This window comes from Podarcis bocagei (assembly GCF_964188305.1).
Source record: "Podarcis bocagei genome assembly, chromosome: 6".
NCBI classification, from domain to species: Eukaryota; Metazoa; Chordata; class Lepidosauria; order Squamata; family Lacertidae; genus Podarcis; species Podarcis bocagei.
In genome coordinates, this window is record NC_138130.1 from 9,044,027 (window position 1) to 9,058,192 (window position 14,166).

The 14,166-nt window shown below is 41.8% G+C and overlaps 1 protein-coding gene across 9 annotated transcripts in view; it reads right to left on the reverse strand.

Annotated features, from left to right (window-relative positions):
• Positions 1-13,231, reverse strand: part of DACH1 (dachshund family transcription factor 1) — a 341,051-nt gene extending 327,820 nt beyond the window's left edge. For all 9 annotated transcript variants that reach the window (XM_081198381.1, XM_081198380.1, XM_081198379.1 and 6 more), the window contains exon 1: positions 12,488-13,231. In XM_081198381.1, the coding sequence (XP_081054507.1) occupies positions 12,488-13,227 (740 nt within the window). In that variant the 5' untranslated portion in view covers positions 13,228-13,231. The remainder of the gene's footprint in view (positions 1-12,487) is intronic.
• Positions 13,232-14,166: the final 935 nt, after the last annotated feature.

Consider the following 14,166-nt stretch of genomic DNA (forward strand, 5'->3'; position numbering starts at 1 on the left):
GATTCCTACATTGAAGAAGAAGAAGAAGAAGAGTTTGGATTTGATATCCCGCTTTATCACTACCCGAAGGAGTCTCAAAGCGGCTAACATTCTCCTTTCCCTTCCTCCCCACAACAAACACTCTGTGAGGTGAGTGGGGCTGAGAGACTTCAGAGAAGTGTGACTGGCCCAAGGTCACCCAGCAGCTGCATGTGGAGGAGCGGGGAATCGAACCCGGTTCACCAGATTACGAGACTACCGCTCTTAACCACTATGACCCTCATGGTTCCTTCCAGCTCATCAATTCTATGATTCTGCGTTTCTAAAGAGCTTCCCCATAAAGCCAGTGGTAAAGCTGACAACATAAATGGCCAACGCCTATTCATATAATAACATCATGCATGAAGGACTGTAAGCCTAGGAAAATGTTTATTGCTCATGTTTTATTTCCTTATTCAGCCAACGAGAGTCCGTAAAATATTTATCTCATCAACACAAGTATAAAGGGTAGCACTCATCTATTTGGATCTTGGTGCGAAGAGCAGGGATGGAATACTAACATAAGAAGAAGATAGTGCCCCCACCATCAAATAATACGAGGCACCCAGTAAGTCTAATTGTGACTCCATGTGGTCCTTCATTCAGCATTAACCAGCAAGACCAAGAGGAGAGTCAAACAAACACACAACCAGAAAATCTGAGCTCTTCTGAAGCCTCCTGCAGCAATGGTGTATGTGCCTATAATTAAAATTAATTTACAAAACAAACTGAAACTTAATTTTCCAACTATTTCTATTGTTTTCTATAAGGTTAAGATAATTAAAAAGTAATAATGCCACCTGCAATGAAGAGGGGAAATACTTGAAAAGCAACAGGTGATGCTTTTCTGCTCTTTGGTACTCTGAAAGACATAACTTTAAACAAGTTCTGTAAAAACCTGGTTTGTTTCCAAGCTGAGCACATATGTCAGAGCTGGGTTCTCCTCCAATTATAACGAAGTGTCATAAACAGCATTTGGAACAGACAATATTTGCCATCTTACCCAGCTCTAAGAAAGAAAATATAGGTGAAGTGAAACCTTTCGCAAGACCTAAACCATTGATGCTTACGCCATTGACCCTGCGGCATGAATACGCAGGTTTTAAAGTTATAAATATCTGAGGCAGCAAGGGGGAAAAGCAAAGCAGCTAAGCATCAACTACGTACAAGCAAGGTTATTTTAGCTATTTTGGGCAGATGGTGGTTAAGCAAAGAAGTGGTATTCTGAATATTATGTAAACACAGTATGCTAAGTAACGCCGAACTATATATTCCAACAATGGCTCAAAAACCAAATGATGTTGAATGTGCAATGTTTAAATATGGGGATGGGGGCAGGGCCTGTGCATGTCAGCTCAAACCATGAATTAGAGTAAAACCTTGTACATGATCGGGGCCCTATTACATTCAAGTAAGCATGAGAAAACCCCCCTACAAACATTTGCTGGTCAACACAGGAAGGTCAGGGACTGAGCAGTAATGACCCATCACACTGGGTGAATGTCATCACAGCTTTGTCCACATCTAGCAAAAGATTCCTGGTCCTCAAATACTGGATAGACAAAATATTCTGCCTCTGTATGGCAACAATTACACTCAGCAGCATCCTTCTTTTTGCATGAGACCAGGCACCACCAAGCAAAGAGTCTTCTGCATGGCCTTTGGCAAGAATGGCTGCATCCACACCTAACAATAAGCTATTTAGCCATGGTTTGTTCAACACACCAATAGCTGTCTCATAATAAGCAAACAAGCCAAACATTTCTTTCGTTTCTAGCTGCTCTTACCTTGTGCTTCTATAGCTTGGAGGGGCTGGGGTTGGCAAGCAACCTATGGGTATGTAAGACTGTTATAAAGTATAAACAAACCATGGATTCAACTTTTAAAACAGATTGTAAAAAATATTCATAGTTTGGTTATGAAACACAGCTCTGTAGCAGTAAGAACCATCTTGGCTGAGAGCCCTGGAAGACCTGCTTCCTGCCTTGTAGGACTTTCTCCACCTGGCCTGGGAAGGTGGAGCCCTGTATGACGCCAGCTACAAAAGCTGAGGCTGAACAGATTCTTGGGCTGGGGTGTTGTTTGAGAGGGTTTGTAGTGGGGCGCAAGGGTTGCTGCTGTTGTTGATGATTATTTTAGATCTTGTGATTTATGTGGAAATTGTTCGGTTTGGTTATGCATTTTTCATGTTTCAATTACTCTTTATGGCTACTTTTGTTATGTTGTAGTGATGTGTTTTTTCATGTTGTAAGCTACCTTGAGCATGGTTTGAACTGGGGAAAGGCGGCTTACAAATAAAATAATGTATGCAGGTATGTGTACATATTTTTAAGCTTTCAAATGTGTAAGTAGGCAAAACTATTCTAACAGTATTTTTTAAATCTTCTCAATTAGAAGCTAATCAAATATATTAGCAAGTAGGAATGATATTTAGCTATACATAATTATCATACCTTTAAATAGTGGCATAGCTTTAAAGAAATGTGTAACATTTGTCTTTACAAATGTATAATTTTAAGCAAGTATTCTGGCATTCTCTTCAAACATAATTCTGCTTTGGCTTTGACTCTGAGGTATCCATCACTTGCCAGATATGTCAAATTGTTTGCTGCAGTTGTGGTTTCCTCTTTCTCCTAACACATTACTTAGCGAGTTGTTGTGAATACACAAGTGAACCATAACTCTTGGCAAAGGCTAAGCAGCAAGAGATGTACTAAAGCAAAAGAGCCTCATTCATTCTTTCAAACTATTATGCTGGGTTTAGCAGCACCAGCCACACCTGCCCCTAAAGGTGGGGAACTGTCTCCCTGTTTCATGGATACTGCCACAGCCCAAATCAGATTAGCATTTAAAGGGGAAATACGGTAAGTTCTGCAACAGAATAACATCACTTCTCTAAAGGAGATGGGTTTTCTCAACAATGTACAACGCAACAGGGAAATTGCATCCAGCTTCTTCACTGGTAAACACTTTTTGCCACTTTAAAATTATGTTTACCACAACAAAAATTATGTTTCTCTTCATTCTCATTAACTTCAAACTACACCCAACCCAAAGCAGACTTCAACTGCACTTAGGTGAAACAAACAAATGATATTAATAATAATAATAATAATAATAATAATAATAATAATAATAATAATAATAATAATAATAATACTATCTATCAAATTTGTGTATCACCCTTCATCCAAATATCACAGGGCAGTTTACACTATAAGAACTCAAGAATACATACCATAATAACAAACAATGCCACCCTCCCACCCACCGACCCACTGTGTTATTGTTTATTAAATTTCAATTCATAGCAATGAAGTCTGTGATACTCATTTCCATGGAAATGTTTTATGGAGAATAATACAATGCCTCGTGCTGGAAGGTTTAGCAGAAGCAACAGGGAGTCGCACAGAGAGCAGCTAAACGACAGAATTTGCTGTGCAGTGGTAGCTGCCAACTTGGATGCCTTTAAAAGCTGGTGGTCCAAGGATAGCCAACATGGTGCCCTCCAGATGTTGTTGGACAACTCCCATCACCCCTGATAACTGGCCATGCTGGGGCTGATGGGAGTTGTAGCCCCACACCTGAAGAGCACCACAGTGGCTACCCCTACTTTAGACAAGTTCATAAAGGATATGGCAATCCAGGATGGCTCTGTGCTACCTCCAGGGCGAGAGGCCGTCTCCCTCTGTATGCTGGTTACTGAGGAGCACAGGTGAGGAGCATGCTGTTGGGTTCAAACACTTTTTGCAGACTTCCCATAGGCATCTGGTTAGCCACTGTGAGAAGAGAATGCTCGACCAGATGGGCCTTTGGTCTGATCTAGCAGGCTTCTTCTTAAAACTGTGGTCCTTCAAGACAGTGTGTTGAAAAATATTCCACGGACTCCAATGGGATTTAATGTCCCAAATTAGACCAATGAGAACGGTAAAAGAGAAAACAATTCAAGGATCCCAAATGACAGGTTCAACCCATGCATGCTAGTCAAGTTTTACTCAGAGAAGACCTACTGATATTATTAAATGACCCAACTTAGCTGTGTTCACAAATTTCAATGGGTCTACTCTGAGTGAAATCTAGTTGAAGACCACTCCATGTCCCATTAAGTTTGGAAACAAAGATCTGCTTATATTACAGCAAACTCATTTCAAAAGGAATAGTAGTTATTAGGTTTGACCAATGCCAGTGAAAGGATATCACAGTCCTGCTAACAAACCATTTAAAAACTTTTGAAAATATTAAAGACACATCATCAGATGAAAGTTACACCATCACTGCAGTTCTGCAATGCTTCACATATGCGTAGAAATCTATTGTTAGCACACACACAAAAAACACGTCATTTCTAACAGGGCTGGAAATATGGAGCCTGACTGAACCTAGAAAACACAATTACAGTACAATCCGATACATGTCTATTCAGGAGTTAAGTTCCACTGAGTTCAATGGGACTTACTTCCAGGTGCTATATGCATTTATAGCATAGCAGGCTTTTTCACATATTCTCCATTCTTCACAAAATTCATAACAAAGATTACAGCACGGTTGACACAATCTACAGTTAAATAGGAATTAAGTCTAAATTTAACAGGAATGAGTCAGGCTGATGAACAGAAAATGTATCAGTATTATGATATGAGCATTCATTTTAAAAAAAAGAACACTCAAATGAGCATTCATAGGATATAGTCGAGTTCCGTAAACTCACTTTGATAAAACACTGGAGAGAGAGAGAGAGGGAGGGAGGGAGGGAGGGAGGGAGGGAGGGAGGGAAGCTTATTTGTAATAGGCCCTCAAGAAATATCTAGATTTGTTGCCTGGCAGATATTGACTTTTTGTAAATTACTCTTTGTCACATAGGCCTGTATTTAGACAACTTAAAACCTGTCATCAGTTTTTTGTTTTCTCAGCCTACATTATATTGCTGTTTCAGTATGCAAAAGTAGAGATTATTTTTGGAGGGTGGGGATCTGTCCATGAACAGGACTTGCCTGCCAAAGATATGCATTTTAAAATTACAATTACAATGTAAAGCAGATTAATAATGATAATTAATTGATAATTAATTAATAATGATAAAAAAGTTATATGCTTTAAATAACTAATGACAAAGAAAGCCAATTCGAACATAACATTTGTATCGGCCCTGTGACTTAAAACTGACAGTTCAATGTTTGAGATTTTGGACTGACTTGTTCCTGTTATTTCTAACTAACTAATTTTCTTGTGTGGAATTCAACATTTCCCCTACATCCTCACCTTCAGAGAGAAATATTTGCATTTTTTTTAAAAAAAAAAAAACAGTCTTGCATGTGTGTTCAAGAATCACACTTACCTGACCTAGCCATTGCTATGGTAAGTTTATAAATCAATACAATAGCTCCAAAGTAAATGCAACCAATCTTAGATGATGCAATTTCTCCACTTCTGTCATACATTACAAACCATGCATGACACATATGCAACACATTTCAGACAATGAATCAGAGGAATTTTGAGTGATATATTAAAGCACTAACAAAAAAAGGACAAGCAATACAAGACCAATATTAAATAGCAGAAAACAAACTTCTGTTGACAGCTATTTCAGAATATATGCCACACAATTTATCCTCACTGATTATGTAAACATTCAAGTAGTGCAAGAATTTACTGCAAAATTATGCAAGGTAAATTCCACATATCGGAGATCTGAATATTTTGATTTCCCACAATCAAAAAACAGGAATAGAACTAGAAGTGTTATTATTTGCCTGAACATTTTAATGCACAAGATTGTTGCATTGTCATTTGCAGTCTACTGCAATCCATATTTGACCTAAATATCAATGGCCTTCAATATCAATAAATCTACATTCATTAAAAGTCAGTATTATTAAATAACTTTTAGTAACACAAGTAGATATCTTGCCCTGTAAAAATATCATGAGATTTACAAATATGAAGTGCAATGTGGCGTTGAGATTTGCATGAGAAGTTAAAGCAAGAATTTATAAGTAACAAGCAACCGTGTGTCTCCTATTTCTTCTAAATAAATTGGGTTGTAGCAGTTTCACAAAATTAAATTTGCTTTTTAAAAATAATAACTGTAAATATAAGCAAGAAATAACTCCCATTTGTATAACAAGTTGATGTCATTATTAATAAATCTAGCTATTTCTACTTGCAAAATGATGGCTATAAACCATATAATTTAAGCTAATCACCTGATTGAGTCAAAAAGGAATTTTGCAGCCAAGTCTCTCAAACAAAGAATATATATTTACATCACTGCAATCTGGTAAGGGCAAACTAGGAAAAGGCTAAATATCAACTTGAAAATAAAATATTTGATTAACATTATAACCACATACACTTCTCTGTATTCTGCATCCATAAGTGTTGTGCAATATGGGGGGACATTATATAGCACCTACTGTACTATCAGTTGGATCCAGACACTCGTCATACTGAGAGTAGACCCCTTGAAATCAATGGGACTTAAGTTTGTTGTCTAACATGAAGTGAATAAAATAATTTCAATGGATCTACTTTAAACTCAAGTCTGGATCCAAGCCTATAAGTACTGTAAGGAATTGTGATTCTGATGACAAAGCATTTCTATACTCTATATTTTAGAAAGCAAGAGTTTTGAAATCATTATTATCCTTTAAATGTTGCCCTTTAAGGCCTTTGTAAATCTTGGAACACACACAATTTTTAAGCAAGTGTGCTGCAGGATAAAATGCCCGTTCCATGAATTATATACATTTGACTGTACTATTTATATGTTGGGGGGGGGTCCTAACTTTTAAATAAAAAAGTGGAGAAATTCACTAAAGTGTGTCATGCAGAAAAGAAATATTATCTAATATTGGCTCCTCCTGCATACTTTTTTCCAGCAAAGCTTTGGGAAGACAGACCTATTTGTGTGTGACCTCCTGGTATGCTGTACTCCAAAAGCCATTAGTTCTCATTCCTACAAAAAGAACTTGCGAACGTCACTAGCAATTCTTCACTTTTACTTTGCCTGTCGGTGTACCCACTGAATAGCATCTTGTAAGATCAGCAAAAGGTTAGGGAACAAATCCATATTCACACAGGGCCTCATCCAAAAGCTATGCCAACCAAAGGGTTGCTAAAGATGAAGATGATTATGTTTTAGGAGAAAACACCAAGAGTTCTGAAATGAATTAGTAAATCTAGCAGCCAGAGAATTAAGTCTAGCTGCAAAACATTGGCGTTTGTTTCAGTCATCACTCATGAAAGCTGACAGCCAGCCTCAACCCACGAACTAATTAAATCAGAGAATTTGGATTTAGGAACTTAACTTGTACTGGGGACTGATGGTATCCTTAGGACTGCAATTCTAAGCACCCTTGATTACATAGAGTAAAAGTCCCTTTTGAACTCGGTGGAACATGTTTCCAAGTAAGCCTACTTAGTACTAGGCTGTAAACTGGCTTAAATCTAAGTGCTTTTACCATGTGTGCTCTGCTGACTGATCTGACCATTTGATATATGCCACCTTCTAGTCTGATTTTTCATCACTGTTTCCTACCTGTTCTGTTGCTGGTCATCTCTTAGTTCCTACACATTTTTAATTGACCAAAGCCAACTCTATTCTGCTCCAATATTATTCAGATTGCATAATATGCATTCATATCATCATCCCTTGCTTACATTAAAAAAGAGAGAAATTGTTGTGCCCTTAACAACAGCCTCTGACAGAAACCTAATCTACGGAAAACGATCTTTGCACTATTTTTTTGGACTAAACTACTACATAGAATCATACAAGTGTCTAGAGCCAAAGGGCTTACAGTTCAGAGGCACATTAAGACAAGAAACTTAATGTCTAGTTGGCATCATGGAAATATTGGTATAGGAAATACACTGCGATTCAGAAATCTATGTTAAAATGCCATTATTTTTCTAATCCACATCTGTTAATAATATTCAGAAAATAGCCTTATGTCCTTTCTAAAAGAAAGCAATATATTACAGCGCAGATAATTCAGGTAAGTACAAGCACTTTGCGTAAATAAGACGTTGTAAATCAGACACTTTCTTTATAAGCCACATGGCTTCTCTTTTAAAAAAGATGTCGCTTTTCATACAGATAAGTTGATTTAAGTACTTCACAGCAACTGATGACTAATGAATCAAAACTTATTAAGGGAAACCAAATTGTTTTATTATTCACAACAAATTAATAGCTTTTTTGAAATATCATTTGATTAAACAGTATATTAGCCTTGACTAAATGGTTAGCATCACCAACTCCCTCCAACCACAGCTACCCAAAAAAGATGTTGACCAAGGTTGTCAGCTTGCTGAGATGTGTACATAACAATAATATATTTGCTTTGAAGTTACATTTTATCTCACCCATAAATGCTTTTTTTAACATGAAAATGTATTTTAGATAACTCAGTGATAAGAGACAGCTAGTTTCCAAAAGGAACGTAGATAGGCAGGGGTGTTTGTGTGCAAATGAAAAGTAACAAAAAGGGAGAAATTAATTTTAAAAAAACAGTACCACAATTGATGAGGCAACCGTTTGCCCTTGACGTATTGAAAAATACTGCTTCATTTGTACATGTTTACTGAAGGGTTTTTCAATAAACTTATTTGCTTAGCTTACAGAAACGACGGTTTATCAGCTTCACTCTTATTGAAATTAATCCTTCGCCATGCTGACTTACAATAAAACAAGCACTCAAAATCACAGAAAGAGGCAGTAAGCCACCTCCTTTTTGGCTGCAATCCTCAGAACACCTCACTGGAACTTGTGCTGCTTGTTTCAAAATCATGTTGCAGGTATGTGGAAGTCCAGGGACTTGACCCACAAACATATACAGACTCACAAACAATGTTGCTTACACCTGTTAGGCTACAATCCTATGCACACTTTTCTGGAAGTCTTGGAACCCAATGGAGATTACTTCTGAGGAGACATGCCCCGGATTGCACTGCTAATGTTGTGCTGATGTTTTGCTTACGTCTAGGATATTTGATTTAACCAGCTGAGCATTCTAACCTCTCAATTTTTAGTGTAAAATGGGGGGGGGGTGTCCCCTACCGTGCTCTTTGCTTCTCCCTTTAAAAAGTGTCTCTACTATTCTAACTTAATTCAGTGAGGAAGAAAGCACAGCCATAACGAAGCGCAGTAAAACAACAAGATAAGAAGTCAGAGGAGTTAACTCTAAACGTACTGCTGCATCGTAATAACCCCCAATATAAGAAGAAAATATTAAAGTGTAGAGAATCTACATCTTCAAAGAGGGGAAAGCGTTAACTGGAAACGATTTAGAAAACCTGATCTAAAGTTTCACACGCAGCTGTCTGAAAAAGTCTCAGGATTCTCAGCTGAGAAATCAAGTCTGCTATTCACACACAACTGTTTCCATATTGTGTTTTTTTTTGTGTTTTTTTTTTGAACCGTATCGGGAGTCTGCGCCCCAGTTCCAACCCCTGAATCCTAAAACTAACAGAATCAGTGCTAATGCCCTCAGACTTGAACTTTCTGTTCTAAAGGGGTTTGTTATTTTCAACAATAGGAATGTCCTCTTTTGACAGATTTCATCCCCCTTCCTTTGCTCCCCCAGCCCCACCCACTCCTCTCTTGTGCCAAGCAAATCCTCTCCTCTCTTCTTTTCTCAGTAGAATAATCTCCAGTGGAGGAGAGGGGTATCTTCTTCACTACCTAATTCCTAAACTCTGAGAGGTTGGGTTCTGGGCTATCTGCAGATGTCTAAAGTCAACTGTGGCATGAAAAGTCTGCTGGCGCGAGAAGAGGTGGTTTACATAAATGTACACCTCTTGACAAAATTTTTGTAATTACTTCGCACTTGGAAAACTTTTTCTGGTTTAACAGCACTGGCTCTACACAATCCACACACACACACAGGTTCCATAGGAAAAGCTTTTTTAAAAAACTAGTAGGTTCATGTTGGGCAAACTTCTGCTCATTTGACTTTTGAGTCATACAAAGTTTTAACCAGCAAAATAATGAGGAAAGAGAACTGTCTCGTTTACTTGCAATTCAAATAATTAGACCAAAAAAGTGCACCTCTTAGAAATGGGTATTTCCCAATTGTTTTCTTCCACAAGTTAACTAAAGACTACAGGGGTATATTAAACAAAACAAATCTGATAAGCAGAACTAAAAAGACAAGGCCCATTTTACAATCTACCATCCCAAGCATCTTTCTTTTAAGAGAACCTTTAAATTTCCTTTTTATTCAGAAGAGCTAAAGATGTATCAGGACAAAATGTTCCTGCTTTTTACTACATAATTTCAGCATGTTTTAGAGATGTTAAACTTGGAAAGAAGGTTTTGTTGTGTGTGCATACATGTGACCATTTAATTGTAGAAGGATACCTCATCTGATCACCAACTCAAGAAACCCACAACTGACTCTTTTCATTTGATTCAGTTATACTGAAACTAGTTTAAAATTAAATCTGAATTTAATACCAGTATGCACATTCCAAGTGCACATTCATTATCTTAAAATTGAATTGGGGCAAAAATATTTGCCACTTTTTATATGGAAGAAACTGTGTGTTTATACTTACTAATATGAAAATTAGGAATATAGACTGTGAACTGAACAACGTTTTATTTCTATTTCATGGAGAAACCTTTCTGCCCAATGACTACCTGGCTTGTGGAAAGTAGTTGGCACTTAAGTCTCCAAGTAAGTGGTTTTGCTTAGCATCCTTACATATGTAAAGAGAGAACCCATTATAAATTATAAATAGCATGCTTGCTCCCCATCTATAAATAGAGATATATTATGAGAAAGGCATATGAGCTGTATGATCACAGATTGTGTATCATGCTCCCAGGTACTATGCATGCTTTGTGAGGAAATGTGTAAATTAGAAAAATATAGACTTGATTTATATCACACTTTTTCTTGCTGATTTTTTTCAAATCACCAATCATGGTGTATCTATGAGCATTCTTTTGCCCTCATGTTTTAAATTCAGTTCTTCCACTACAGCTCCCTCTTCAGTCAAATCCACTTTGCTACTACAAAGGTCCTTTCTCTATTTCCAACTGCCCAGGGTGTCGTGTCATCAGCTATGTTTGCACAAGCAAAGCAACCTGAAAAAAGTATAGGATGGCAATTGTCTGCAGAAAAAATGGTATTCGCTCAGAGCTTTCCATAAACCTATGCCTATCTGGTGGGTCTTATTCTGAATAAATAAATCACACATCCTAATAGTGATGGTTTGTCCAGCGTCACTCAAAATTACGTCTTCACTCTGCATAAGCATGCATCAAAGCAGTACACAAAGTCCTACTTTTTAAAACCTGACTAGAGAGGGTTATTTATTATGTCTAAGTTACTACTTAACTCCTATCAGTCCTTAACTCAAATCAACACCACAGTTAAATGGTTCTCTGTGTTGTGAAACACTGACATCAGTAAGGCCTGCTTACGCTGCCTGGCAGCAGTGCTACTGGTGCTTTTGAAAAGATACTGTACATATATTTCTAGGTGCATAGGATGGGAAAGTGCATATGGGTGCCCTGAAATAAACAAACCCCCCACCCCTTGCTCCCTTCTCCTTGCTCTCTAGGCTAATCTACTTCTTTACTATAAAAATGGGCAAAGATCAGATTGCAAAAATTGAAGAAGATTTGAGGCTTTTAATAAAAGCCTTTACAGTCAGAAGATTAGTAATGTCTTACTGATAAGGATGGGATGAAGTGTTGTCACAGCTTAAAGGACTCAATTCTGAAACTTTTTGTCAGTGTGTGAGGATTCCCAAGTCCTATTGTGTGCCTTATTTGGAGTGTGCCTTCCTCAACAGCTGCAAACTGGATTGAAAAGGTGCCCTTCTGCAGGTGTCTTACTTCCCCCACCCAGTGACAACACTTGTGCAATATCTGGGGGCAAGGAACTTGGACTTCCATGCATCTGTTGGAACCCTGGGCATCTGCCAACTAAACACTGGGACTGTGTGCTCACCTCTATATTAAAAGTGTGTCATCCTTCCTTTTTCCCCTTCCAAAGGAGATTGACAGAGGGGGGCGGGAGACTTCAAAGTGGCAACAGAAAAGGGTCAGGTTTCCATTTCATTTTAGTAAGGCTCCAATCCTGAGCTTGCTTCCAAGGGAGCAAGAACTGCACTTCTGCACCCACTTACCTGGGAGCAAGCCCAAGCGAACTAAAGTGGAGGGTCACTTCCCCACAAACCGGTCTGTAAGTCCCGCTGAACTTTTGAGCCAAACATGTTCTGGGCTGAGCTGCACGTGTTTACATGCAGCAGCGGCAGAAGAGGCAGAGATCGCCCTAGAGGCGCTCTGAGCAAGAGTGTGTGTGTATATTTATTAGAGAGAAGAGCTCGGCGGGGTGTTTTGAGAAGCTGCGCAAAGCGCTCCAGAGGGGCGCACGCTGTTTCCCACCCCCCTCTCCTTTCTCTTCGCCGCCTTTTTCGCTTTTATTCCGCCTTTTCTGCACGCGCTTACCTTGCGTTGGTGCAGTCGTTGTAGAGGGTCTCGAAATCCTTCCTGGAGATGAGCTTGCAGCGGTTGACGCCGGGCTGGATGGCGCCCAGGCCCCTGAGGATCCGGACCTGCTCCACGTTGCAGACGACGGGCGTGATCTCCAGGCGCTTGAGCTTGGTGTAGACGGTGTGCAAGCCGCCCACCAGGTGCTTGAGGAAGAGGTCGAAGGCCTGAGGCAGGCAGATCAGCTCGCAGCCCTCCACCGTGAACGAGGCCACCTTGGCGCCCCGCAGGTCCACCATCTTGCACTCGTTGTTCTGAGGCGTGTTCTCCACCGGCGAAGGGGTCGAGTACACCGGCTTGCCCGGCACGCCGACGCCGGCAGAGGTGCCCGCGCTGGGCGCAGGCGGGGGGCCGCCGCCGCCTCCCCCTGCTCCGCCGCCTCCGCCCGCGCTGGAGGCTCCTCCGCTGGAAGCGCTGCCGGTGCCCAAGTTGGCGCTGCCATTGCTCTCTCCGCCTCCGTTGCTGGAGGCGGCTGTGGCGGACGCCGCCGCCGCCGCCGCGACGGGCTCCGTCCGGAACAGGCTGGCCGCCCCCGACGAGGCCGCCGCCGCTGCTACCGCCGAGGCCGCTGGGGCCGGCGGGGAGGCGGCCGACGAGGTGCTGGTGCTGGTGGTGGCGGTGCAGGCGGCCGAGGTGGAGATGGGCGGCTGAGGGGGCACCAGCTGCGCCGGCGGGATCAGGGGAGCCGGGGCGGCCATGGCCGCATGAGGCGGCGCGGCGGGAGCAGCAGAAGCCTCAGCCCGACCCCCACCCCACCCCCTTCACGGAAAAGTGGGTGGGGGGCGCAAAATAAACGAAGAAAGAGGCGGGAGGCGGCAGTTGTGTTTGTTTGTGCGGGGAGGGGGGAAAGGGAGGAAAGTTGGCTCCCTCGCGCGCACCGTGGAGAGGGTTTAAAAAGCCACGTTTGGGGGCGGAGGGGGGAGCGGGAAAAGTGCGCGTGGGGGGCGCAGAGAGAGAGGAAAGAGGCGGGGGGGGGAGAGTCCCGGCAGCAACTGTGAGGAGAAGGAAGGAGAAGTCCGCTTTGGAAAGTGGTGGCGCAGGAGGAGGAGGAGGAGGCGCGCCAGGGGAGACGAAGGCGCAGGAGAGGGGCGAGCTCGGTTTGTGGTGCGTCTCTTCTCTCGCTGCTGCTGCTGCTGCTTCTGCTGCTTGTTCTTCTTCTTCTCCGCCCCCCCTCCCCTCTTCCTCACTGGCACCTAGTTAAAAAGAGGAAGGAGGCGGGCTGCCGGTGCGGGGCTGGAGCTGTGAGCTCGCTCTCGCCTTGACGCGGAGCAAAAGGAGGAGGAACGTGGAGGTGCGCGCGGGAGGCTGGAGCGAAGCGCCGGCGGCGGCTTCTGCTGCTGCTGCTGCTCCCGCGGCTGCCAGCCTCTTCTCCTGGCTTCTCTGGACGTGGACGAGTTGTTGTTGTCACACGGTACAGGGAAAGGGGCGGAGCTCCGGCAACTTGAAATGCCCCTTTGAAGCGCGCCCCAGCCTCTCCCGCACCCGCGCGGCGGCGGGCATTAGCCTAAATTATCCAACCAGGAAGCCAAAGGGAGAGGGGAAGCGAGATGCACGGGGAGATCTCTCCTCCTCCTCCTCCTCTCCAGAAACCGTTAGATTGCATGTTTCACGTTTCATCCCATCAGAGGTGAGCTCTG